General features: G+C 47.0%; 1 protein-coding gene across 1 annotated transcript in view; it reads right to left on the bottom strand.

Annotated features, from left to right (window-relative positions):
* Nucleotides 1-7,087: 7,087 nt before the first annotated feature.
* Nucleotides 7,088-13,309, bottom strand: part of LOC146197317 (uncharacterized) — a 54,173-nt gene continuing 47,951 nt past the window's right edge. Inside the window, exons 9-12 of the mRNA XM_084597163.1 lie at nt 11,925-12,043; nt 10,868-11,133; nt 7,928-8,049; nt 7,088-7,626 (exon numbers count right to left, since the gene is read on the bottom strand). Of these exons, the coding sequence (XP_084453289.1) occupies nt 7,520-7,626; nt 7,928-8,049; nt 10,868-11,133; nt 11,925-12,043 (614 nt within the window). The 3' untranslated portion in view covers nt 7,088-7,519. The remainder of the gene's footprint in view (nt 7,627-7,927; nt 8,050-10,867; nt 11,134-11,924; nt 12,044-13,309) is intronic.

The raw sequence follows: 13,309 nt of genomic DNA, 5'->3' as shown, positions 1-13,309 counted from the left end.
TTCCTAGCCGCTCTCCGGAACCTTAATTGTAAAGGTCTCCGGAGACGGACGAAAGACTCCTCAAAAATTTTACGAACACAATGTTGTGCCCGGCGGTCGAAGCACTTCAATACAGACTTTGATGGGGGCTGCAGCTTGTGTGGAGCGACTTTTTCAGACGTTTTCCACAAGGTCTGGGCCTGTCCATCCAATCCTCACCGTTCCCAATCCTTCATTACCCATCCTTCTATGGAGGTCTGAGAGGCGGCGCTGCTCAGCTGCCATGACTTTAGCCATGACCTACAGCCCCAGCAGACCTTGGTCGCCAGGGCACCATTGGGGCTCCGGAATAGGAGCTCCACCTAGATTTGTGAGGGCCTTGTCCAACAGGGCCTCGGTCCAAACACCTTGTACAAAAGAATAAATAAATGTTTGTCACGCTCCATTAGAGCGAGCGCCACCGACGCCTCTTCTTTAGTGACTGCGCTGCAGAGCGCTTCCTCATTTATTTCAGGAGTGGTGTAAGCGCAGCTCAGCTGCCTCTACACCCTGCTTCAGAAATCCGCCGCTCTGATTTCGTGCTCGGAGGAAAACAGCAACACGAAATGTACGGTATCGTAAAAACTCTCGCAATGTCAGATGGGGCATCGGAGTGCCGTGCGTGCGACAAGGCCGCACTCTCAACAGATGCCTATATTTTCATTTCCACCCTCTTGCGCTCTACGGAGCTCCTCGGCCGTTGTGTGAGCCGACCTCTACGTAGCGGACGGATTCACGAGCCTTGCGCTAGGACTAATATCGCACTCGCAGCATTGCGAAATACTCGCTCGCGAAGACCGTCCGCGTGCCTCCGCCCTCAATTATGAGAATGCGGCATTTTAACTGATTAATTTCCCCCGTTATCTATAGTGAATCTCGCCGAATAACCTTCTCACCAGAAGCTCCCGCCAGCTGTCCCTCAAAACGTCCGGGGACAGGCGTTGGATCTTCGGGAGTGTTATCTCCAGTGCCTGGTGGATTGAGGCCAGGCTAATCTCAAGCGTGCAGGGTCCATTCTCCACCTACTTTGGTAGGCTGACCGCCCGAGGGAGGCGTTCAAGCGCGCTGACACGGGTGCATAGTCGCTGATATGCTGAACCACGGGCAGTAGACTAAGAACCTCGCAAGCACGGAGGCGTGGTTAGAGGGCGGGTGACAGATAAACCCGGTCGAGACTGCTGGCAGAGGCTCCGCTCTTCCACGTAGCCACAAAGGCGTCATCATATAAACGTATACCCATTTTATTCGTCCCCTCGAACTGAGAAGAAAAAAAAACATAAAAAAATTGAGGGGGAGCCCGGACCAGCAAAAGCTTTGCCAGGCTTAAACCAATTAAAAATAAATAAAAACGAGCAGCAGCTCGAGATAAAAAAAAAAAAAAAACTTTTTAAAAGCGATAGAAGGTATTCAAAAAAAACAAAAAAAAAACAAACAAACGAGGTCCATGTCGAAAGGTGGTCCACGCTGGTTTAAGAAGAATAAAAGGAAAACCCCAGAAGGTAGCATCCAGACCCACGTGTCAATGAGCCTGAGCAATACCACCTAAGGTGGTGTTGGCCTGAGCCGCTCTACTAAGCGGCGGAGTTCCCGGGCGTGGTGGCCAGGTCCACGAATGTCTCGCGAAGAATCAACACACAGTTGAAATCGCTGATGAACAGGGAGGTCTGAGACCACCCCCACCGGTAATTAATAGGTGCCTGAAATCCCCTACGCTCTAATGTATGAGGAATGCATGAGTACGAAGCATAGGCTACCATTTTCTATTTTTGTCAGAGATTTTCAGATGATTTCAATTCTCTATTTTTCCGCAATTGCTCTTTAATAAGAACCATTAACATGTTTTCTAAAACTCGGGGCGGAGAACTGTAATTTCTTCCCTTCGTAAAAAATGATGTGCGAAGCAGGCCACCAGTCGCTTCCTTTCTTTCTCCCTCTATTTCCCTTTCCACCTCTGCTCGAATAACTAGAGACTCCCTTCCTATGGAGCCAGACTTTAAGCACTGCCGACGAGTACGCAGTGCACATTTGGGTCAAGGTGGGCACTTTTTTCTTTAAAAGAAGTTATTGGTTTGGCTGCGTCTAACCGGAGCATAAACATTAACACAGTGACTCTTACGGCTTTCTAGGAAAACATAATTATGGCGCGTCTATCAAGGCCAATCGTGCAGTGAACACTTCTATTCTTCGCGTCAATACTTCGCATCAGCAAACACTGGTTTTTTATTATGTGTAGTGACATCTTTTACTCTCATTTTTCAAATGTTTCATTCTCATTTAATTGTTCAATTACTTTAAATTTTAAAATTAACATCGATTATTGGGTTCTCATTCCAAGCATCTTGACACCTTTGATCTGTGGGTGATTCCTCGGCCCGAGGGAGACACAAGACACGCACGCACAGCGGGCCGTGAAACAAACATCTTTATTTCACAGAAGGCAGGCAGGTCCATCCACAATAAAGGAGGCTATGTCCAGGCAGATCCGGGGGGTCAGGGGTAGTCGTCGAGAGAGCAGCCAGGGAGCGGGAAGCAGGAACCAGAAGAGGGAGCGAGGTGCCGGCGCGCCTCTGGCTGCGCTGCCTCGTGTGTGGAGCAGGGCCCCACAGATCCCGCCTTTTTCCAAATTTTCCTTTTTAGAGCGCAGCTCTTTGGCGCCCGTTCCTGGGTTTCGCGGCGGCGTCGGCGTTGTCCCTCGTAACCAGCTCCACTTTCACTCCCACCTTCCTTCCCTTACGGCGCGGTTGCTGTGTCCACAGAAAACGAGTGAGACAGATACTGCGCCTTTCCATTCATGTGAACCAATTATGAAAGGCACGCTTCACAGCTCAAGTGGACTTTCACTCTCACCTTCCTTCCTCCCCTTACGGCGCGATTCAGGTGTCCACAGAAACAAGTGTGACAGATACTGCGCCTTTCCATTCATGTGAACCAACTTTGAAAGGCACGCTTCAGAGCTCAAGTGGACTTTCACTCTCACCTTCCTTCCTCCCCTTCCGGAGCGATTCAGGTGTCCACAGAAACAAGTGACCAACACTTCGCCTTTACATTCGTGTGAAGCAATTATGAAAGGCACGCTTCACAGCTCAAGTGGACTTTCACTCTCACCTTCCTTCCTCCCCTTACGGCGCGATTCAGGTGTCCACAGAAACAAGTGTGACAGATACTGCGCCTTTCCATTCATGCGAACCAACTTTGAAAGGCACGCTTCAGAGCTCAAGTGGACTTTCACTCTCACCTTCCTTCCTCCCCTTCCGGCGCGATTCAGGTGTCCACAGAAACAAGTGACCAACACTTCGCCTTTACATTCGTGTGAAACAATTATGAAAGGCACGCTTCACAGCTCAAGTGGAAGACGCGACCACAAATGGTGCACACTGCAAAGATAATTCACGAATAATGCGAGCGCCCACACCGAACTGCAGGGTAACATGTGCAGTAACCGAGAATTCACACACTCACAGAGAAAAGCATCATATTTTGATGTAGCTTGCTTATATACACCTAGTTCACGACGGTAAAAAAAAAAAAAAAACTTCGCTTTTCAAAATATGTCTCGAATGGCATCGTTCCAGCATTAAGCTCTTTGGCGCCTGTTCCTGGGTTTCGCGTCGTCGTCGCCGTCGCCATTGTCCCTCGTAACCAGTTGTCTGTAATTGTACATATATGTCTTGCTCGAATTAGTTGCCTAAATCTATAGAAAAGCTGAAACAGCTGACGAGCTGCGCTCAAATTTCGCATTAGAAAGTACCGTAATCGTCATTTTTATTTATTTCATCTAATTGTCCAATTAACGCCGTCAACGTCTTTAATTAGGAAATCAAGCACTGTATTTTCATTCTAGGCGCTTCAAAACCTATGAACCCTTTTTCATTTTCATAATTGTTGCTATTAATTGACCAATTATGCACTCTAGATTTTCTCAGTTGACATCAGGGAGCATTGGCATTACATTCTGAGCATTGTAATACTTTTGAAGCCCCATTTTTTCCTTTTTTTTTCATTTTGCCAATTATATCAATTATTTGATCAATTACACAAATATTTAGCATCGTCGAGCATTGTATTTTAATTCTGAGCATTCGGCTCCTTTGAACCCCCTCTTCTCATTTTTTATTTTATTTTTTAATTAGTTACAATGATTTCATAAACTCGTCTCCTGTCGCATACCAATCAACCATCACGGACTAGAACTATAAATTAATATATGACTTTTTACGCAGCCCTCGATTATTTCTGACCCGCGGCATTGACAACTACGACGCCGACGGCGTTTGGGGCGAGCGAACTTAAAATTTCAAGAGGGCATTTTGGACCACTAAGTGCGGTGAGGCGAAAGCCATTATAGTGCGGTGGATCGTAGCCCCCCACTACGATACTTCTATCTCCCTCTCTTCTTTCACTCCCACCTTCCTCCCTTCCTTTACGGTCGTGGTACATGTGTCCGCGGAGAATTGTGACATATACTGCGCTTTTTCTATCCTATAAATCAATTTGAAGGTGGTAACAACTTGTATTGCCACAAATGCAAGGCATCACTTGGGGCTGGGGCGAGTCCAGGGTGGCTTCCAGTCGGGAGCGACCTCTTGAGCTCGCGTGATTAAGGTCAGTTTGGTTGTTTTTCTTGAACTGGCCAACAGCTTGTCCTATTCCTCCACCGAGGGAACTGGCAAGAGTGTCGTTGGAGGGGGGATGGCTAGCGCATTCCCGTTGTATATGGTCTTGGGTAGCGTTCGTTCCGTCACCACAGTGCTGGCATGCAGGGTTGTATCCGTTTGTAATAAAATGAAGCCGGTAGGGGCTAAGAATGGCTTTTCTTTGTAGGCGTCTGAGTGTCGTAGCTTGCGCTCGGTCCCGGTCAGGGTGAGGGGCGGACTACGTGCATCTTAGCTCGCGATAAAAGTTTGTAATTTCCGCGTATGAGCGCCCTCCCCCCACCCGAACACCCAATTCAATTAATATGGGTATAGTGCTCTAGAAATATGGGTGCCCGCTCATACGGGTGGTGGTGGTAAAAATATTTTAATGAAAATGTTTAGGAGGTTGTAGCGGCGGTTGGAGTCCTCAGTCCGGAACCCCATTGGCGTATACGGTGCTGGCCGCGCTCTTTCGACGAGTTCTTTTTGACCCCTAGCGTCCGAGCTGATCAGAGCTGCCTCCCACCCCTCCTGCATTGACTGGTTATTAATAGCGATAGTCTGATTTCGCTGGTATGCCCACACCATATGGTACAGGTCCGCCTTCTCAGCAGAATTTGCATTGTGAGTCAAATGACTCTGGATCTATTGCGTGTTCACCCAGGCAACGAAACAGCTCACTCTTTTGCTCGAGGATACGTCAGCCGAGCAGAGACTGCTATCGCCTGGGGAGATGCTCGCGAGCGCATGGTATCGTATCACGAAATCTCTCTCCATTACCGTGATCAACAAACCATCTAGCCTCCTCCTCATAAATCTCGCACTAAGCTACAACAGGTGACATGTAGCCAGCTTCAGTCCTGTACATTCCCATCGCCTGCTTTCTTAGCTTTGATCCATCCAGGACTGTTCTCGCCACAGTGCACCCTGTGTGGTGCACCGAAAGCTGATTTTGAACACATTATGATCAAATGCTCGGAATACCACCCTCCAGCCACTTGGCAACCCTCCGACCTCGAGCGATGGGAGGTTGCGGTGTCCAGCTCTGGCTCGGCCGTCCAAAAGCGGCTGACTGACTGGGCTTTGGGAGTCGCTGGGAAGCACCAGCTTCCGGCCACAACACGTAGCCAAGAGCCGACCCGTCATTACTATGTAATAACTTAAGGCTCCCAACATTGCATAAAGTTCTTCACCACCAGACTACCGAGTGTAATAGACTCAGAGCATAACCGCCGAGATGGGGCCTATGCAAGAGTTCAGTCAACGGGAACCAACAGAAGAGGATCTGACTCTCATTGCTAAACATAGAGGACCACAACAAGCTGTTGTTGTTGTGGCTGTAAGAAGAAGGAAAAGAAAATGCATGGGCCTGCTACTGGCTCTGTAACTGAGCCACCTCCGCTGCCTAGTGCAGACAGAAGAGAAAATAGAGAATAAAATACGGAAAAATTTCGACCACCTGGGGATGTTTGACGTGTGCTGACATCGCACAGCACTAGCAGCGTTGGACTTGGTCAGTACTGGGGAGGGAGACCTCCTGGAAACACTGAGTGGCGGTGGCACTTCTTTTGTGTTACCAGCCAAATTTCCCCCTTATCAAAATTGTGTGCCACTGTTCTTCATGCAGCGTTCCGAGGGGTGTCATACCATTTCACTTTCTAACTGGCATGAATCTGCCTGTCTAGTTTGTGATATAAATTCGAATCGACACTGTATTTTCTCTCCAATCACCTTGCTTCCTTAATCCCTTCTCTTCAACACGCGACCTGTTGTGTGCATAAGCGCGTGGTGATGTGTGCATAGGCACGCGCAGGGTTATGCATAAGGCGGTGCCAAGTTTCGCCGCAGCACAGCTGCATAATGTTCAAGATGGCGGATATAAAAAACGTCTCCCGCGAGAATTTGGTCTCGATTCCTTCAAAGTGTGAATAATGGGGCAAAAAACGATCTTTGGTCGCCGGCTTTCCTGGGGTAAAGGTAGCAAGTAAACAGTTCTTAGAACGTACGTCACAGGTTCTCGGCCGCCAGTATCGTCAAAATGTCTATATGGTCATAACCCTGCACTTTAAACAATGGCGAACCATGTGCGACAGAGTTAAGGTATGGGGCAGACTTAGCGCCCCCCCCCCCCCCTGTATAATTCAAGGGGACAGCCTCCTTCCCTGCCTCCCCCCCCCTTCCCCTCACCTTCGTGCGCACGCCTGTGGATGTGTGCGTTCTCAAGAATACATCCTGTGGTCTTGTGGTCTAGGCATAGTGAAAATGGGCACACATGTCAGTGATTGTCCAGTGGGCAGCAAGGAAATGTTCTTTTGTACTTCCTCTTTATTGCTTCCGCTGGGGAAGTTAACATCCTTTATTTTATTATTTAAAGGACATTTCAAACTTTCTGAATGTATTCATGCATGCTGAAAAAAGCTCTATGGTGTAAGGAAATATCTTTTCATCGCAGTGGCTGGCATCGTTCCAAGCATGCTGTGTGTGATGCATTGCATAAGTATACAATTTGTTTCTTTGTTTTTATTTTAATAGACAATCCATGCAGTGTTCTAGCCAGGCCACTAAATCTACTGTGTGTTTTGGGTTCACAGTTTTCGCGAATAACTTTTGTATATGCTGTGTTTGGCGATTCACGCGTACATTTTGATTTATTTCAGGGCATCGTCCGATGTATGTATGTGGACAGTATACAAAGAACGCAGAATCTCAGTGGAAAATAAGAAACTCATTTTAAAAGACAAATGAAGTCGATAGCGCAAGTGGAGGAGAAATCACGACATATACATAGGTAAGAGCCGTTCACATTTATGCTATATACATATTTGGCTTGCATACAGTTGATATGGGCAGCGTAGAAGGTACTGGTCTTAGAAAAAGCCTAGTGCAACAGCATGCTCCCGGGACTTCTGTCGCAGGCTTGCCAGGGCCGTGACTGGCATGTCGAATTCCTTGCACATTTGGTTGGCACTTGCTCCTGGAAGAGATCAAAGTGTATGAAGAAATCTGGGAAGATTTAGCTCTGGCCACATACAAAAACAAAAAATAAAAACAAAAGGCTGTTTCTTTCGAGACGATGGGTCTAATAGTACCGTACTTCAGGTGATGGATTCTTTGCTGGCGTGATAATGCAGTTGCTTGGCCTGATAACCTGGCAGTACAGATTGTGTTTTGAAGGCTTCACATATAGATGAGGGGCGACGATATGCGGAAAGATTGTTGCTATGCGCAGTTTTGCGGTGAAGTAATATGGCAGCAGTTATCTTAAGATGGCTTACCTGCTGTGAACTGGCTTCCATATGAAAACGCCGGCTTCACATCCATTCCCATTGCGCCATGAGAGCTGTTGAGGTTGTTGAAAGTGCTTGAAATGAACCCTTCGGTGTTTCCAATCATACCACTGCACAAAAAGAAGAAAAAAGAAGTTTGCCAAGCTTTTAACACTAGATGGGCACTGGAGCGAGGCATGCATTTAAGTACTGAATGTTTCTATATTCTGGTTTCTTGCCAGTAGGCAAGTCCACAGAGAAGCCACGAATTCACTTCAAGAAATTTACAACTACCTTCCGATTCATAATTTTATTCAATTTACAACTACCTTCCTATTCATAATTTCTATACGGCCTACTGAAACCATGAACGAGTTCATGCAAGTGAATTTTAGGTCTTGTTCCTCCAGGACGGTGAGATGGAGAAACAATTGACGAAATATGGATAGCGACACCTGTTGAGATAGCGAATAGATTAACTGATGTTTATATAAAAACTTTACTATATACACAGCACCTAGAGCAAAGCTGCGCAAAGCATGACTCTGGCCACCTCGGCCTAGCCGAGTTGATGACGTGTTAAGTCATAGCTCAGAACTCTCTACTGGGTTCTGGGGCTGAGTTATAATGCATTGGGATCCAACCCACATTTGAATCGTAGCCAATTGCAGCAAGTATCAGAATAATTGATTACTTGCTGCCTGCCACACCCCTTTTGACTTTGATAGTACTAATAACCCTCTCTCGAGAAATATGCCCAAGAAAAAGAGTCTAAAAAAAAAAGCAAAAACAAATGCGAACGGTACGTGACCCGAGCGACCACAGTTGGCCTGCCAAACTACCAAACTCTGTCTCACAACCTCAACTTGTACACGGTCCCCTCTTACAAATAGAGAGGGAAAGTCAAACATGACAACCAAACGGTTCCTTTCGCCCCGTGTCGCCTACACTGCATCTGTTCACTGCAACGCCACGGTTGTCAATGCTAATTTGGCGTTGTCGTTTCGACACATCCTTCCCATACTTCTTGGTGCCATGCACTGCGATAAGTGTCCGCCTTCTTGGCCCGCCGGTCGTCTCAGAATCTGCACCGTCAGTGACTTTCGCTGAAACGATACACAATCCTCTCCCTATCCCCTTTTCCTTCCCGCCGGCCGCAGCTCAAGTGCTTCAGTTTTTTAGGTAGCAGTTGCCGCAGCCGGCAATACTCTTCTCCTTCTTTTTGATTATTTAAAAAAATCACTACCACCACCACACAACGGTCTCCTGCAGGTGCACCTCTCCTTTCCAACCTCGACTCACCAGTCGTATGACCCTGTTGCGCCTGCATGTCATTGCAACGACCTGCGTATGCGTGTCGTTCACCTTGCACCCCGCGAATACCTCTGTGCCGTTAAACCCCTTTTGTATACAATGAATAGGTGAGGAACCACTGTGACCAGAGGCTAACTCTTCACGGTGTCCTCCGCGTTACCGCGTGCCTACACCGACCTTTACAATGCCATTTTGCTATTCCTCTCCTTTGCTTTCAATCCGGATTGAGATAGACCAGTTTCAAAACCTACAAGTCAGCTTCCCTGTGAGGCAGTAATTCATGCACAATGGCGAAAGAACCTGAATCAGGGATAATAGTTAGGTGCAGTGCATGCATCAACTACAGTTCACGCTGCTTCGGATGCAGTCCCCGTCGCACAGGCCACTGTGAGAGAACAGGTTTGCGGGCATTCTTAACGCGGGAATAAAGGGGAATAATAGTAATAGTAATAGTAATATGAGGTAATAGTGCGCCGAAAATGCGCACGCGCGGAATGCTGCCACAAATAGGCAAGGGCACATCGCCTGGCACCCGCCAGGCGATGTGCCAGCACTGTACCCAACTGTTACCCCAAAGTAAGTCTATGCCGCCATTGTGTAGGTATTTCTGCCGTACAGGGAAGCTCAATTGTAGGTTTTGCAGCTGGTCTAATGTACGGACTACTCCTGAGGTGCATTTTCCATATGACAATCATTTGCCTGACAAAAAATTTCTATCAGTGACGAAAAGAAAATTCGCAACATTAATCAGGTGTAAATGATATTTATTTATGACTATATACAAATCTGTGTTTCTTTTTATCAATTTGGTTATATTTGCAAATATCCAGAAGAAACAAGAAATTATTCTCTGTACAAGAGGAGAAGCGCAACTAACATCTTTTAGGCGCATAAGATGACAATACTGCTCAATGAACATGCGCAAGGCGGTAGGTGAACCACAGTAAAAACGTAATTTGAGAATTATTCAAATAACTTTATGAATTTCTTTCTTTCTTTTGCACATGCGGTAAAAGTAAACTGAAGCATTGATACTTCAGGCTGCGTAGCAGGTACACTGTGCAGACCCTGCTACTGGCGCAGCTTAATGACGTCACAGACAGCACCTGGCGATTTTACACGATAAATTTTTACCTTTGGACAGATCATCTACAATTAAACAGTGCCAAGCAATTTCTTCCACCTGGTGTTCTTTTTTGCTAATTCCTTTGCTAAGTACTAACCGGGTTTTCAATACAAGCAATATATCTGTTTGTTTACATAGAAATGAACGCGGTGCGGCAAGAAAAATGACACGAACGGCATAATGCTCATAGTCTGTTCTGCGGGTTCTCTGTCCTTCTCTTATCTGCGCCGACACACTAGTCACAGGTCCCCAATTCATAGTTACCCACACAGGAATGATCGTTTTTAGGTACGCAGAGTAGTGGTTGGTTCGCACCGCACCACTGTTGGCAATGCTGCGAATGGCAGCTCAGAAGGCAGGAGATGATGCCGGTCCTATATGGCGCTACCTGTTGCTCTTGCGTGGTATCGGCGGTTCTTTCTATTTCGACCAGATTTAGTCACGTGGCTGTCTTCGCGCCTCCGAGAGGATTTCCTTTTGTTGTCGACCTATTCGTGCTTGGTGCTCACCTGAAGTTGTCCGAGGCGGCGCCGAAGGCCGCGTGGTGGCCGAACATGCCGGTGGCCGACACCGTCGACGCCTCAGTCCGAGCGGAGAGCGCCGAGCTGACGAGGCCCGCGGCCGGAGACCAGGCAGCCATGTCGTTGGCCGCGCTCAATGCTGGAATGTGGAAGTCCGGCACGCTCAGCGAGGTTGGGCCCCCCGCTGTACCTCCGCTGGCGCTCACGGTAGCCCCGGCACCGCCGGTGCCGCTGCCGGCCAGGAGACCGTATACCTGCGGCCGAAGCGAGAGAAGCTGATGAGGAGGCTGCGCAAGAACTTAAGTGGTAGATATTTTCGCGGGGCCTATCCTTGGTGCTGCAATAAAAACGAACGTTTGGCGTTCTTTGAGATGCGCATTGAAATCGCAGCATATAAGGATTTTCACAATGCGCCTCCATCGGCCTAAAATGCCAAGCTTCAATTCCGTGACCTATAAGGTTCAGAAGGAAGAAGTCGTTGAAGGCTGACAACTGCAACGGGCTTGAAGCTCAATGACTTGTAGGACTGTGGCTTCGAATGTAATACAGTGCAGTGCCAACTTGAAAGATCTGAACTTCGCTTTTATTTTGATGTGAGACGTCAGTGCTTGTGAATAAGGAGCACGAAATACCACGAGATGCGACTTGACGGTGCGTAAAAGAAGCATATAAATGAGCTGTTATTCTTAACTAAACTTAGCTTTAAGGTACACCATATTTTTAACCACTTAGGAAGACACAAGTTATGCGCGAGGTAGTTTAGATACCGAGGCGGTAAGCTATAGTCACGTATATCAGTACAGGTAATTTTTCAATAACGAAAAAATAAGCGCAGGGTCAAATCGTTGAAAAATTGCTTGCTTTGGCAGTATGATGGTGAGCTCCTCTAACAACCGTCGTTTTCCCCAATGTATTTATATGCTGTAAAATAAATCAGAAACAATTAAAAAAAAAAAACATTTTTCTTAGTTTAGCATACTAACTGAGCTGTAAACGAGCGGTAGTGCCCTTGTCTCTCGAGGTGCAGCCGACCTGTGTGTCTCACCTGTTGTGATAAAGGGCCCCCGTTGATGCAAGATTCAGTTGAGTATGAGCTGTATCCAGACTGTGTAACTGAGTTCGACGGTGCCAGTGACTGGTGCGACCGATGCCATGCTGATGCATCTGCAGAAACAAGGTAGGTGATGAAAATTCAGAGACATCAGATTAGACGGAAATTTTTAAACATGAAGAAAGGTGACATTAACGGCACTGACGAATTAAGGGCCTAAAATACTTTGCAGGACCGACGCAACGGTATTGCCCTTGTTCGTGACCATCCTGAAAACAACATAGGGCTGCGGGAACAGAAACAACGACTTCCGTTCTTGTTTTTTTTTTTTTTTTTCGCATCACCAAGTGGAATATACGCGAAACCTTGAAGGGAATGACAGAAAGTGTAATTGAAAATGAGCTTTTTTGTAAGAATGCGAGGTTTTCTCCACAAGCGCGAACACTTGTGAGCTGGCTGAGTCCTCTCCTCGGTGCTCTACAAGAGAGCTTTGAGTAACTGTCAACAAGCGATTCTCAGAATTCCCTAAGCAATATGCGTCAGATAACACGTTGAAATACATTGAAAAAAAAAAAAAGAAGAAGAAGAAAATATTCCATATGCAAAGTTGGCTGAGGTAGACCTAACTACACACACTGTCATAGCTTCTAGCCATCTTGGTAACCCTTCGTAAATTTCTAAGGAATAAATAATAATAATTGTTTCACATGGAGGGAAAGGCGCAGTTTCTGTCACACTTGTTTCTGTGGACACCTGAACCGCGCCGTAATAGAAGGAAGGAAGGAGGGAGTGAAAGTAGATACAGAGAAAGAAGAGCCGTAGTGGAGGGCTAGGAGTAATTTCGACCACCTGGGGATATTTAACGTGCACTAACATCGCACAGCACAAATTGCTAAGGACGTTTTCGTTTTCTGCATTTGCCTGTAAATGTGGTTTCACTGCATATACAACAGTGCTGCTAGGAAGCCAAATCAGAAAAAAAAAAAAGCTTTTTTTTTTTTTCTTCTTTTCTTCAGTTGAAGTTTGCAGCAACCTATTTGGAGAATATCTGTGAAGTTCGCTGAACCTCTAATGCGGTATTCGGTTGCACCTGTCCCCAGTCATGGCGATTACCAAATTGGTGCAACCGCGGACCACGACGGAGGCTCGGTGGCTGCTCTATCGTTGCCGGCGGCACCCGCCGCAGCAGAGCGCTCGTTTCCTCCCCGTCTTGCCTTTCTACCATAGGCGTCTTTCCATCGCGCAGCTTTGTGCAGTGTTCACAGTGTTGAATGTCATTTCTGCGGCCAGTGGACGTTTTTTTATGCCTTCTTGTTTCGCTACGTGCGCGTCATTCCCTCTGCTCATGTGCATACCGCCTATTGTGAGGAAGCAGGTGC

This window comes from Amblyomma maculatum, chromosome 3 (genome assembly GCF_055883805.1).
Source record: "Amblyomma maculatum isolate TAMU_Amacu chromosome 3, ASM5588380v1, whole genome shotgun sequence".
Lineage (NCBI taxonomy): Eukaryota > Metazoa > Arthropoda > Arachnida > Ixodida > Ixodidae > Amblyomma > Amblyomma maculatum.
This window is presented reverse-complemented; position numbering and strand designations above follow the sequence as displayed.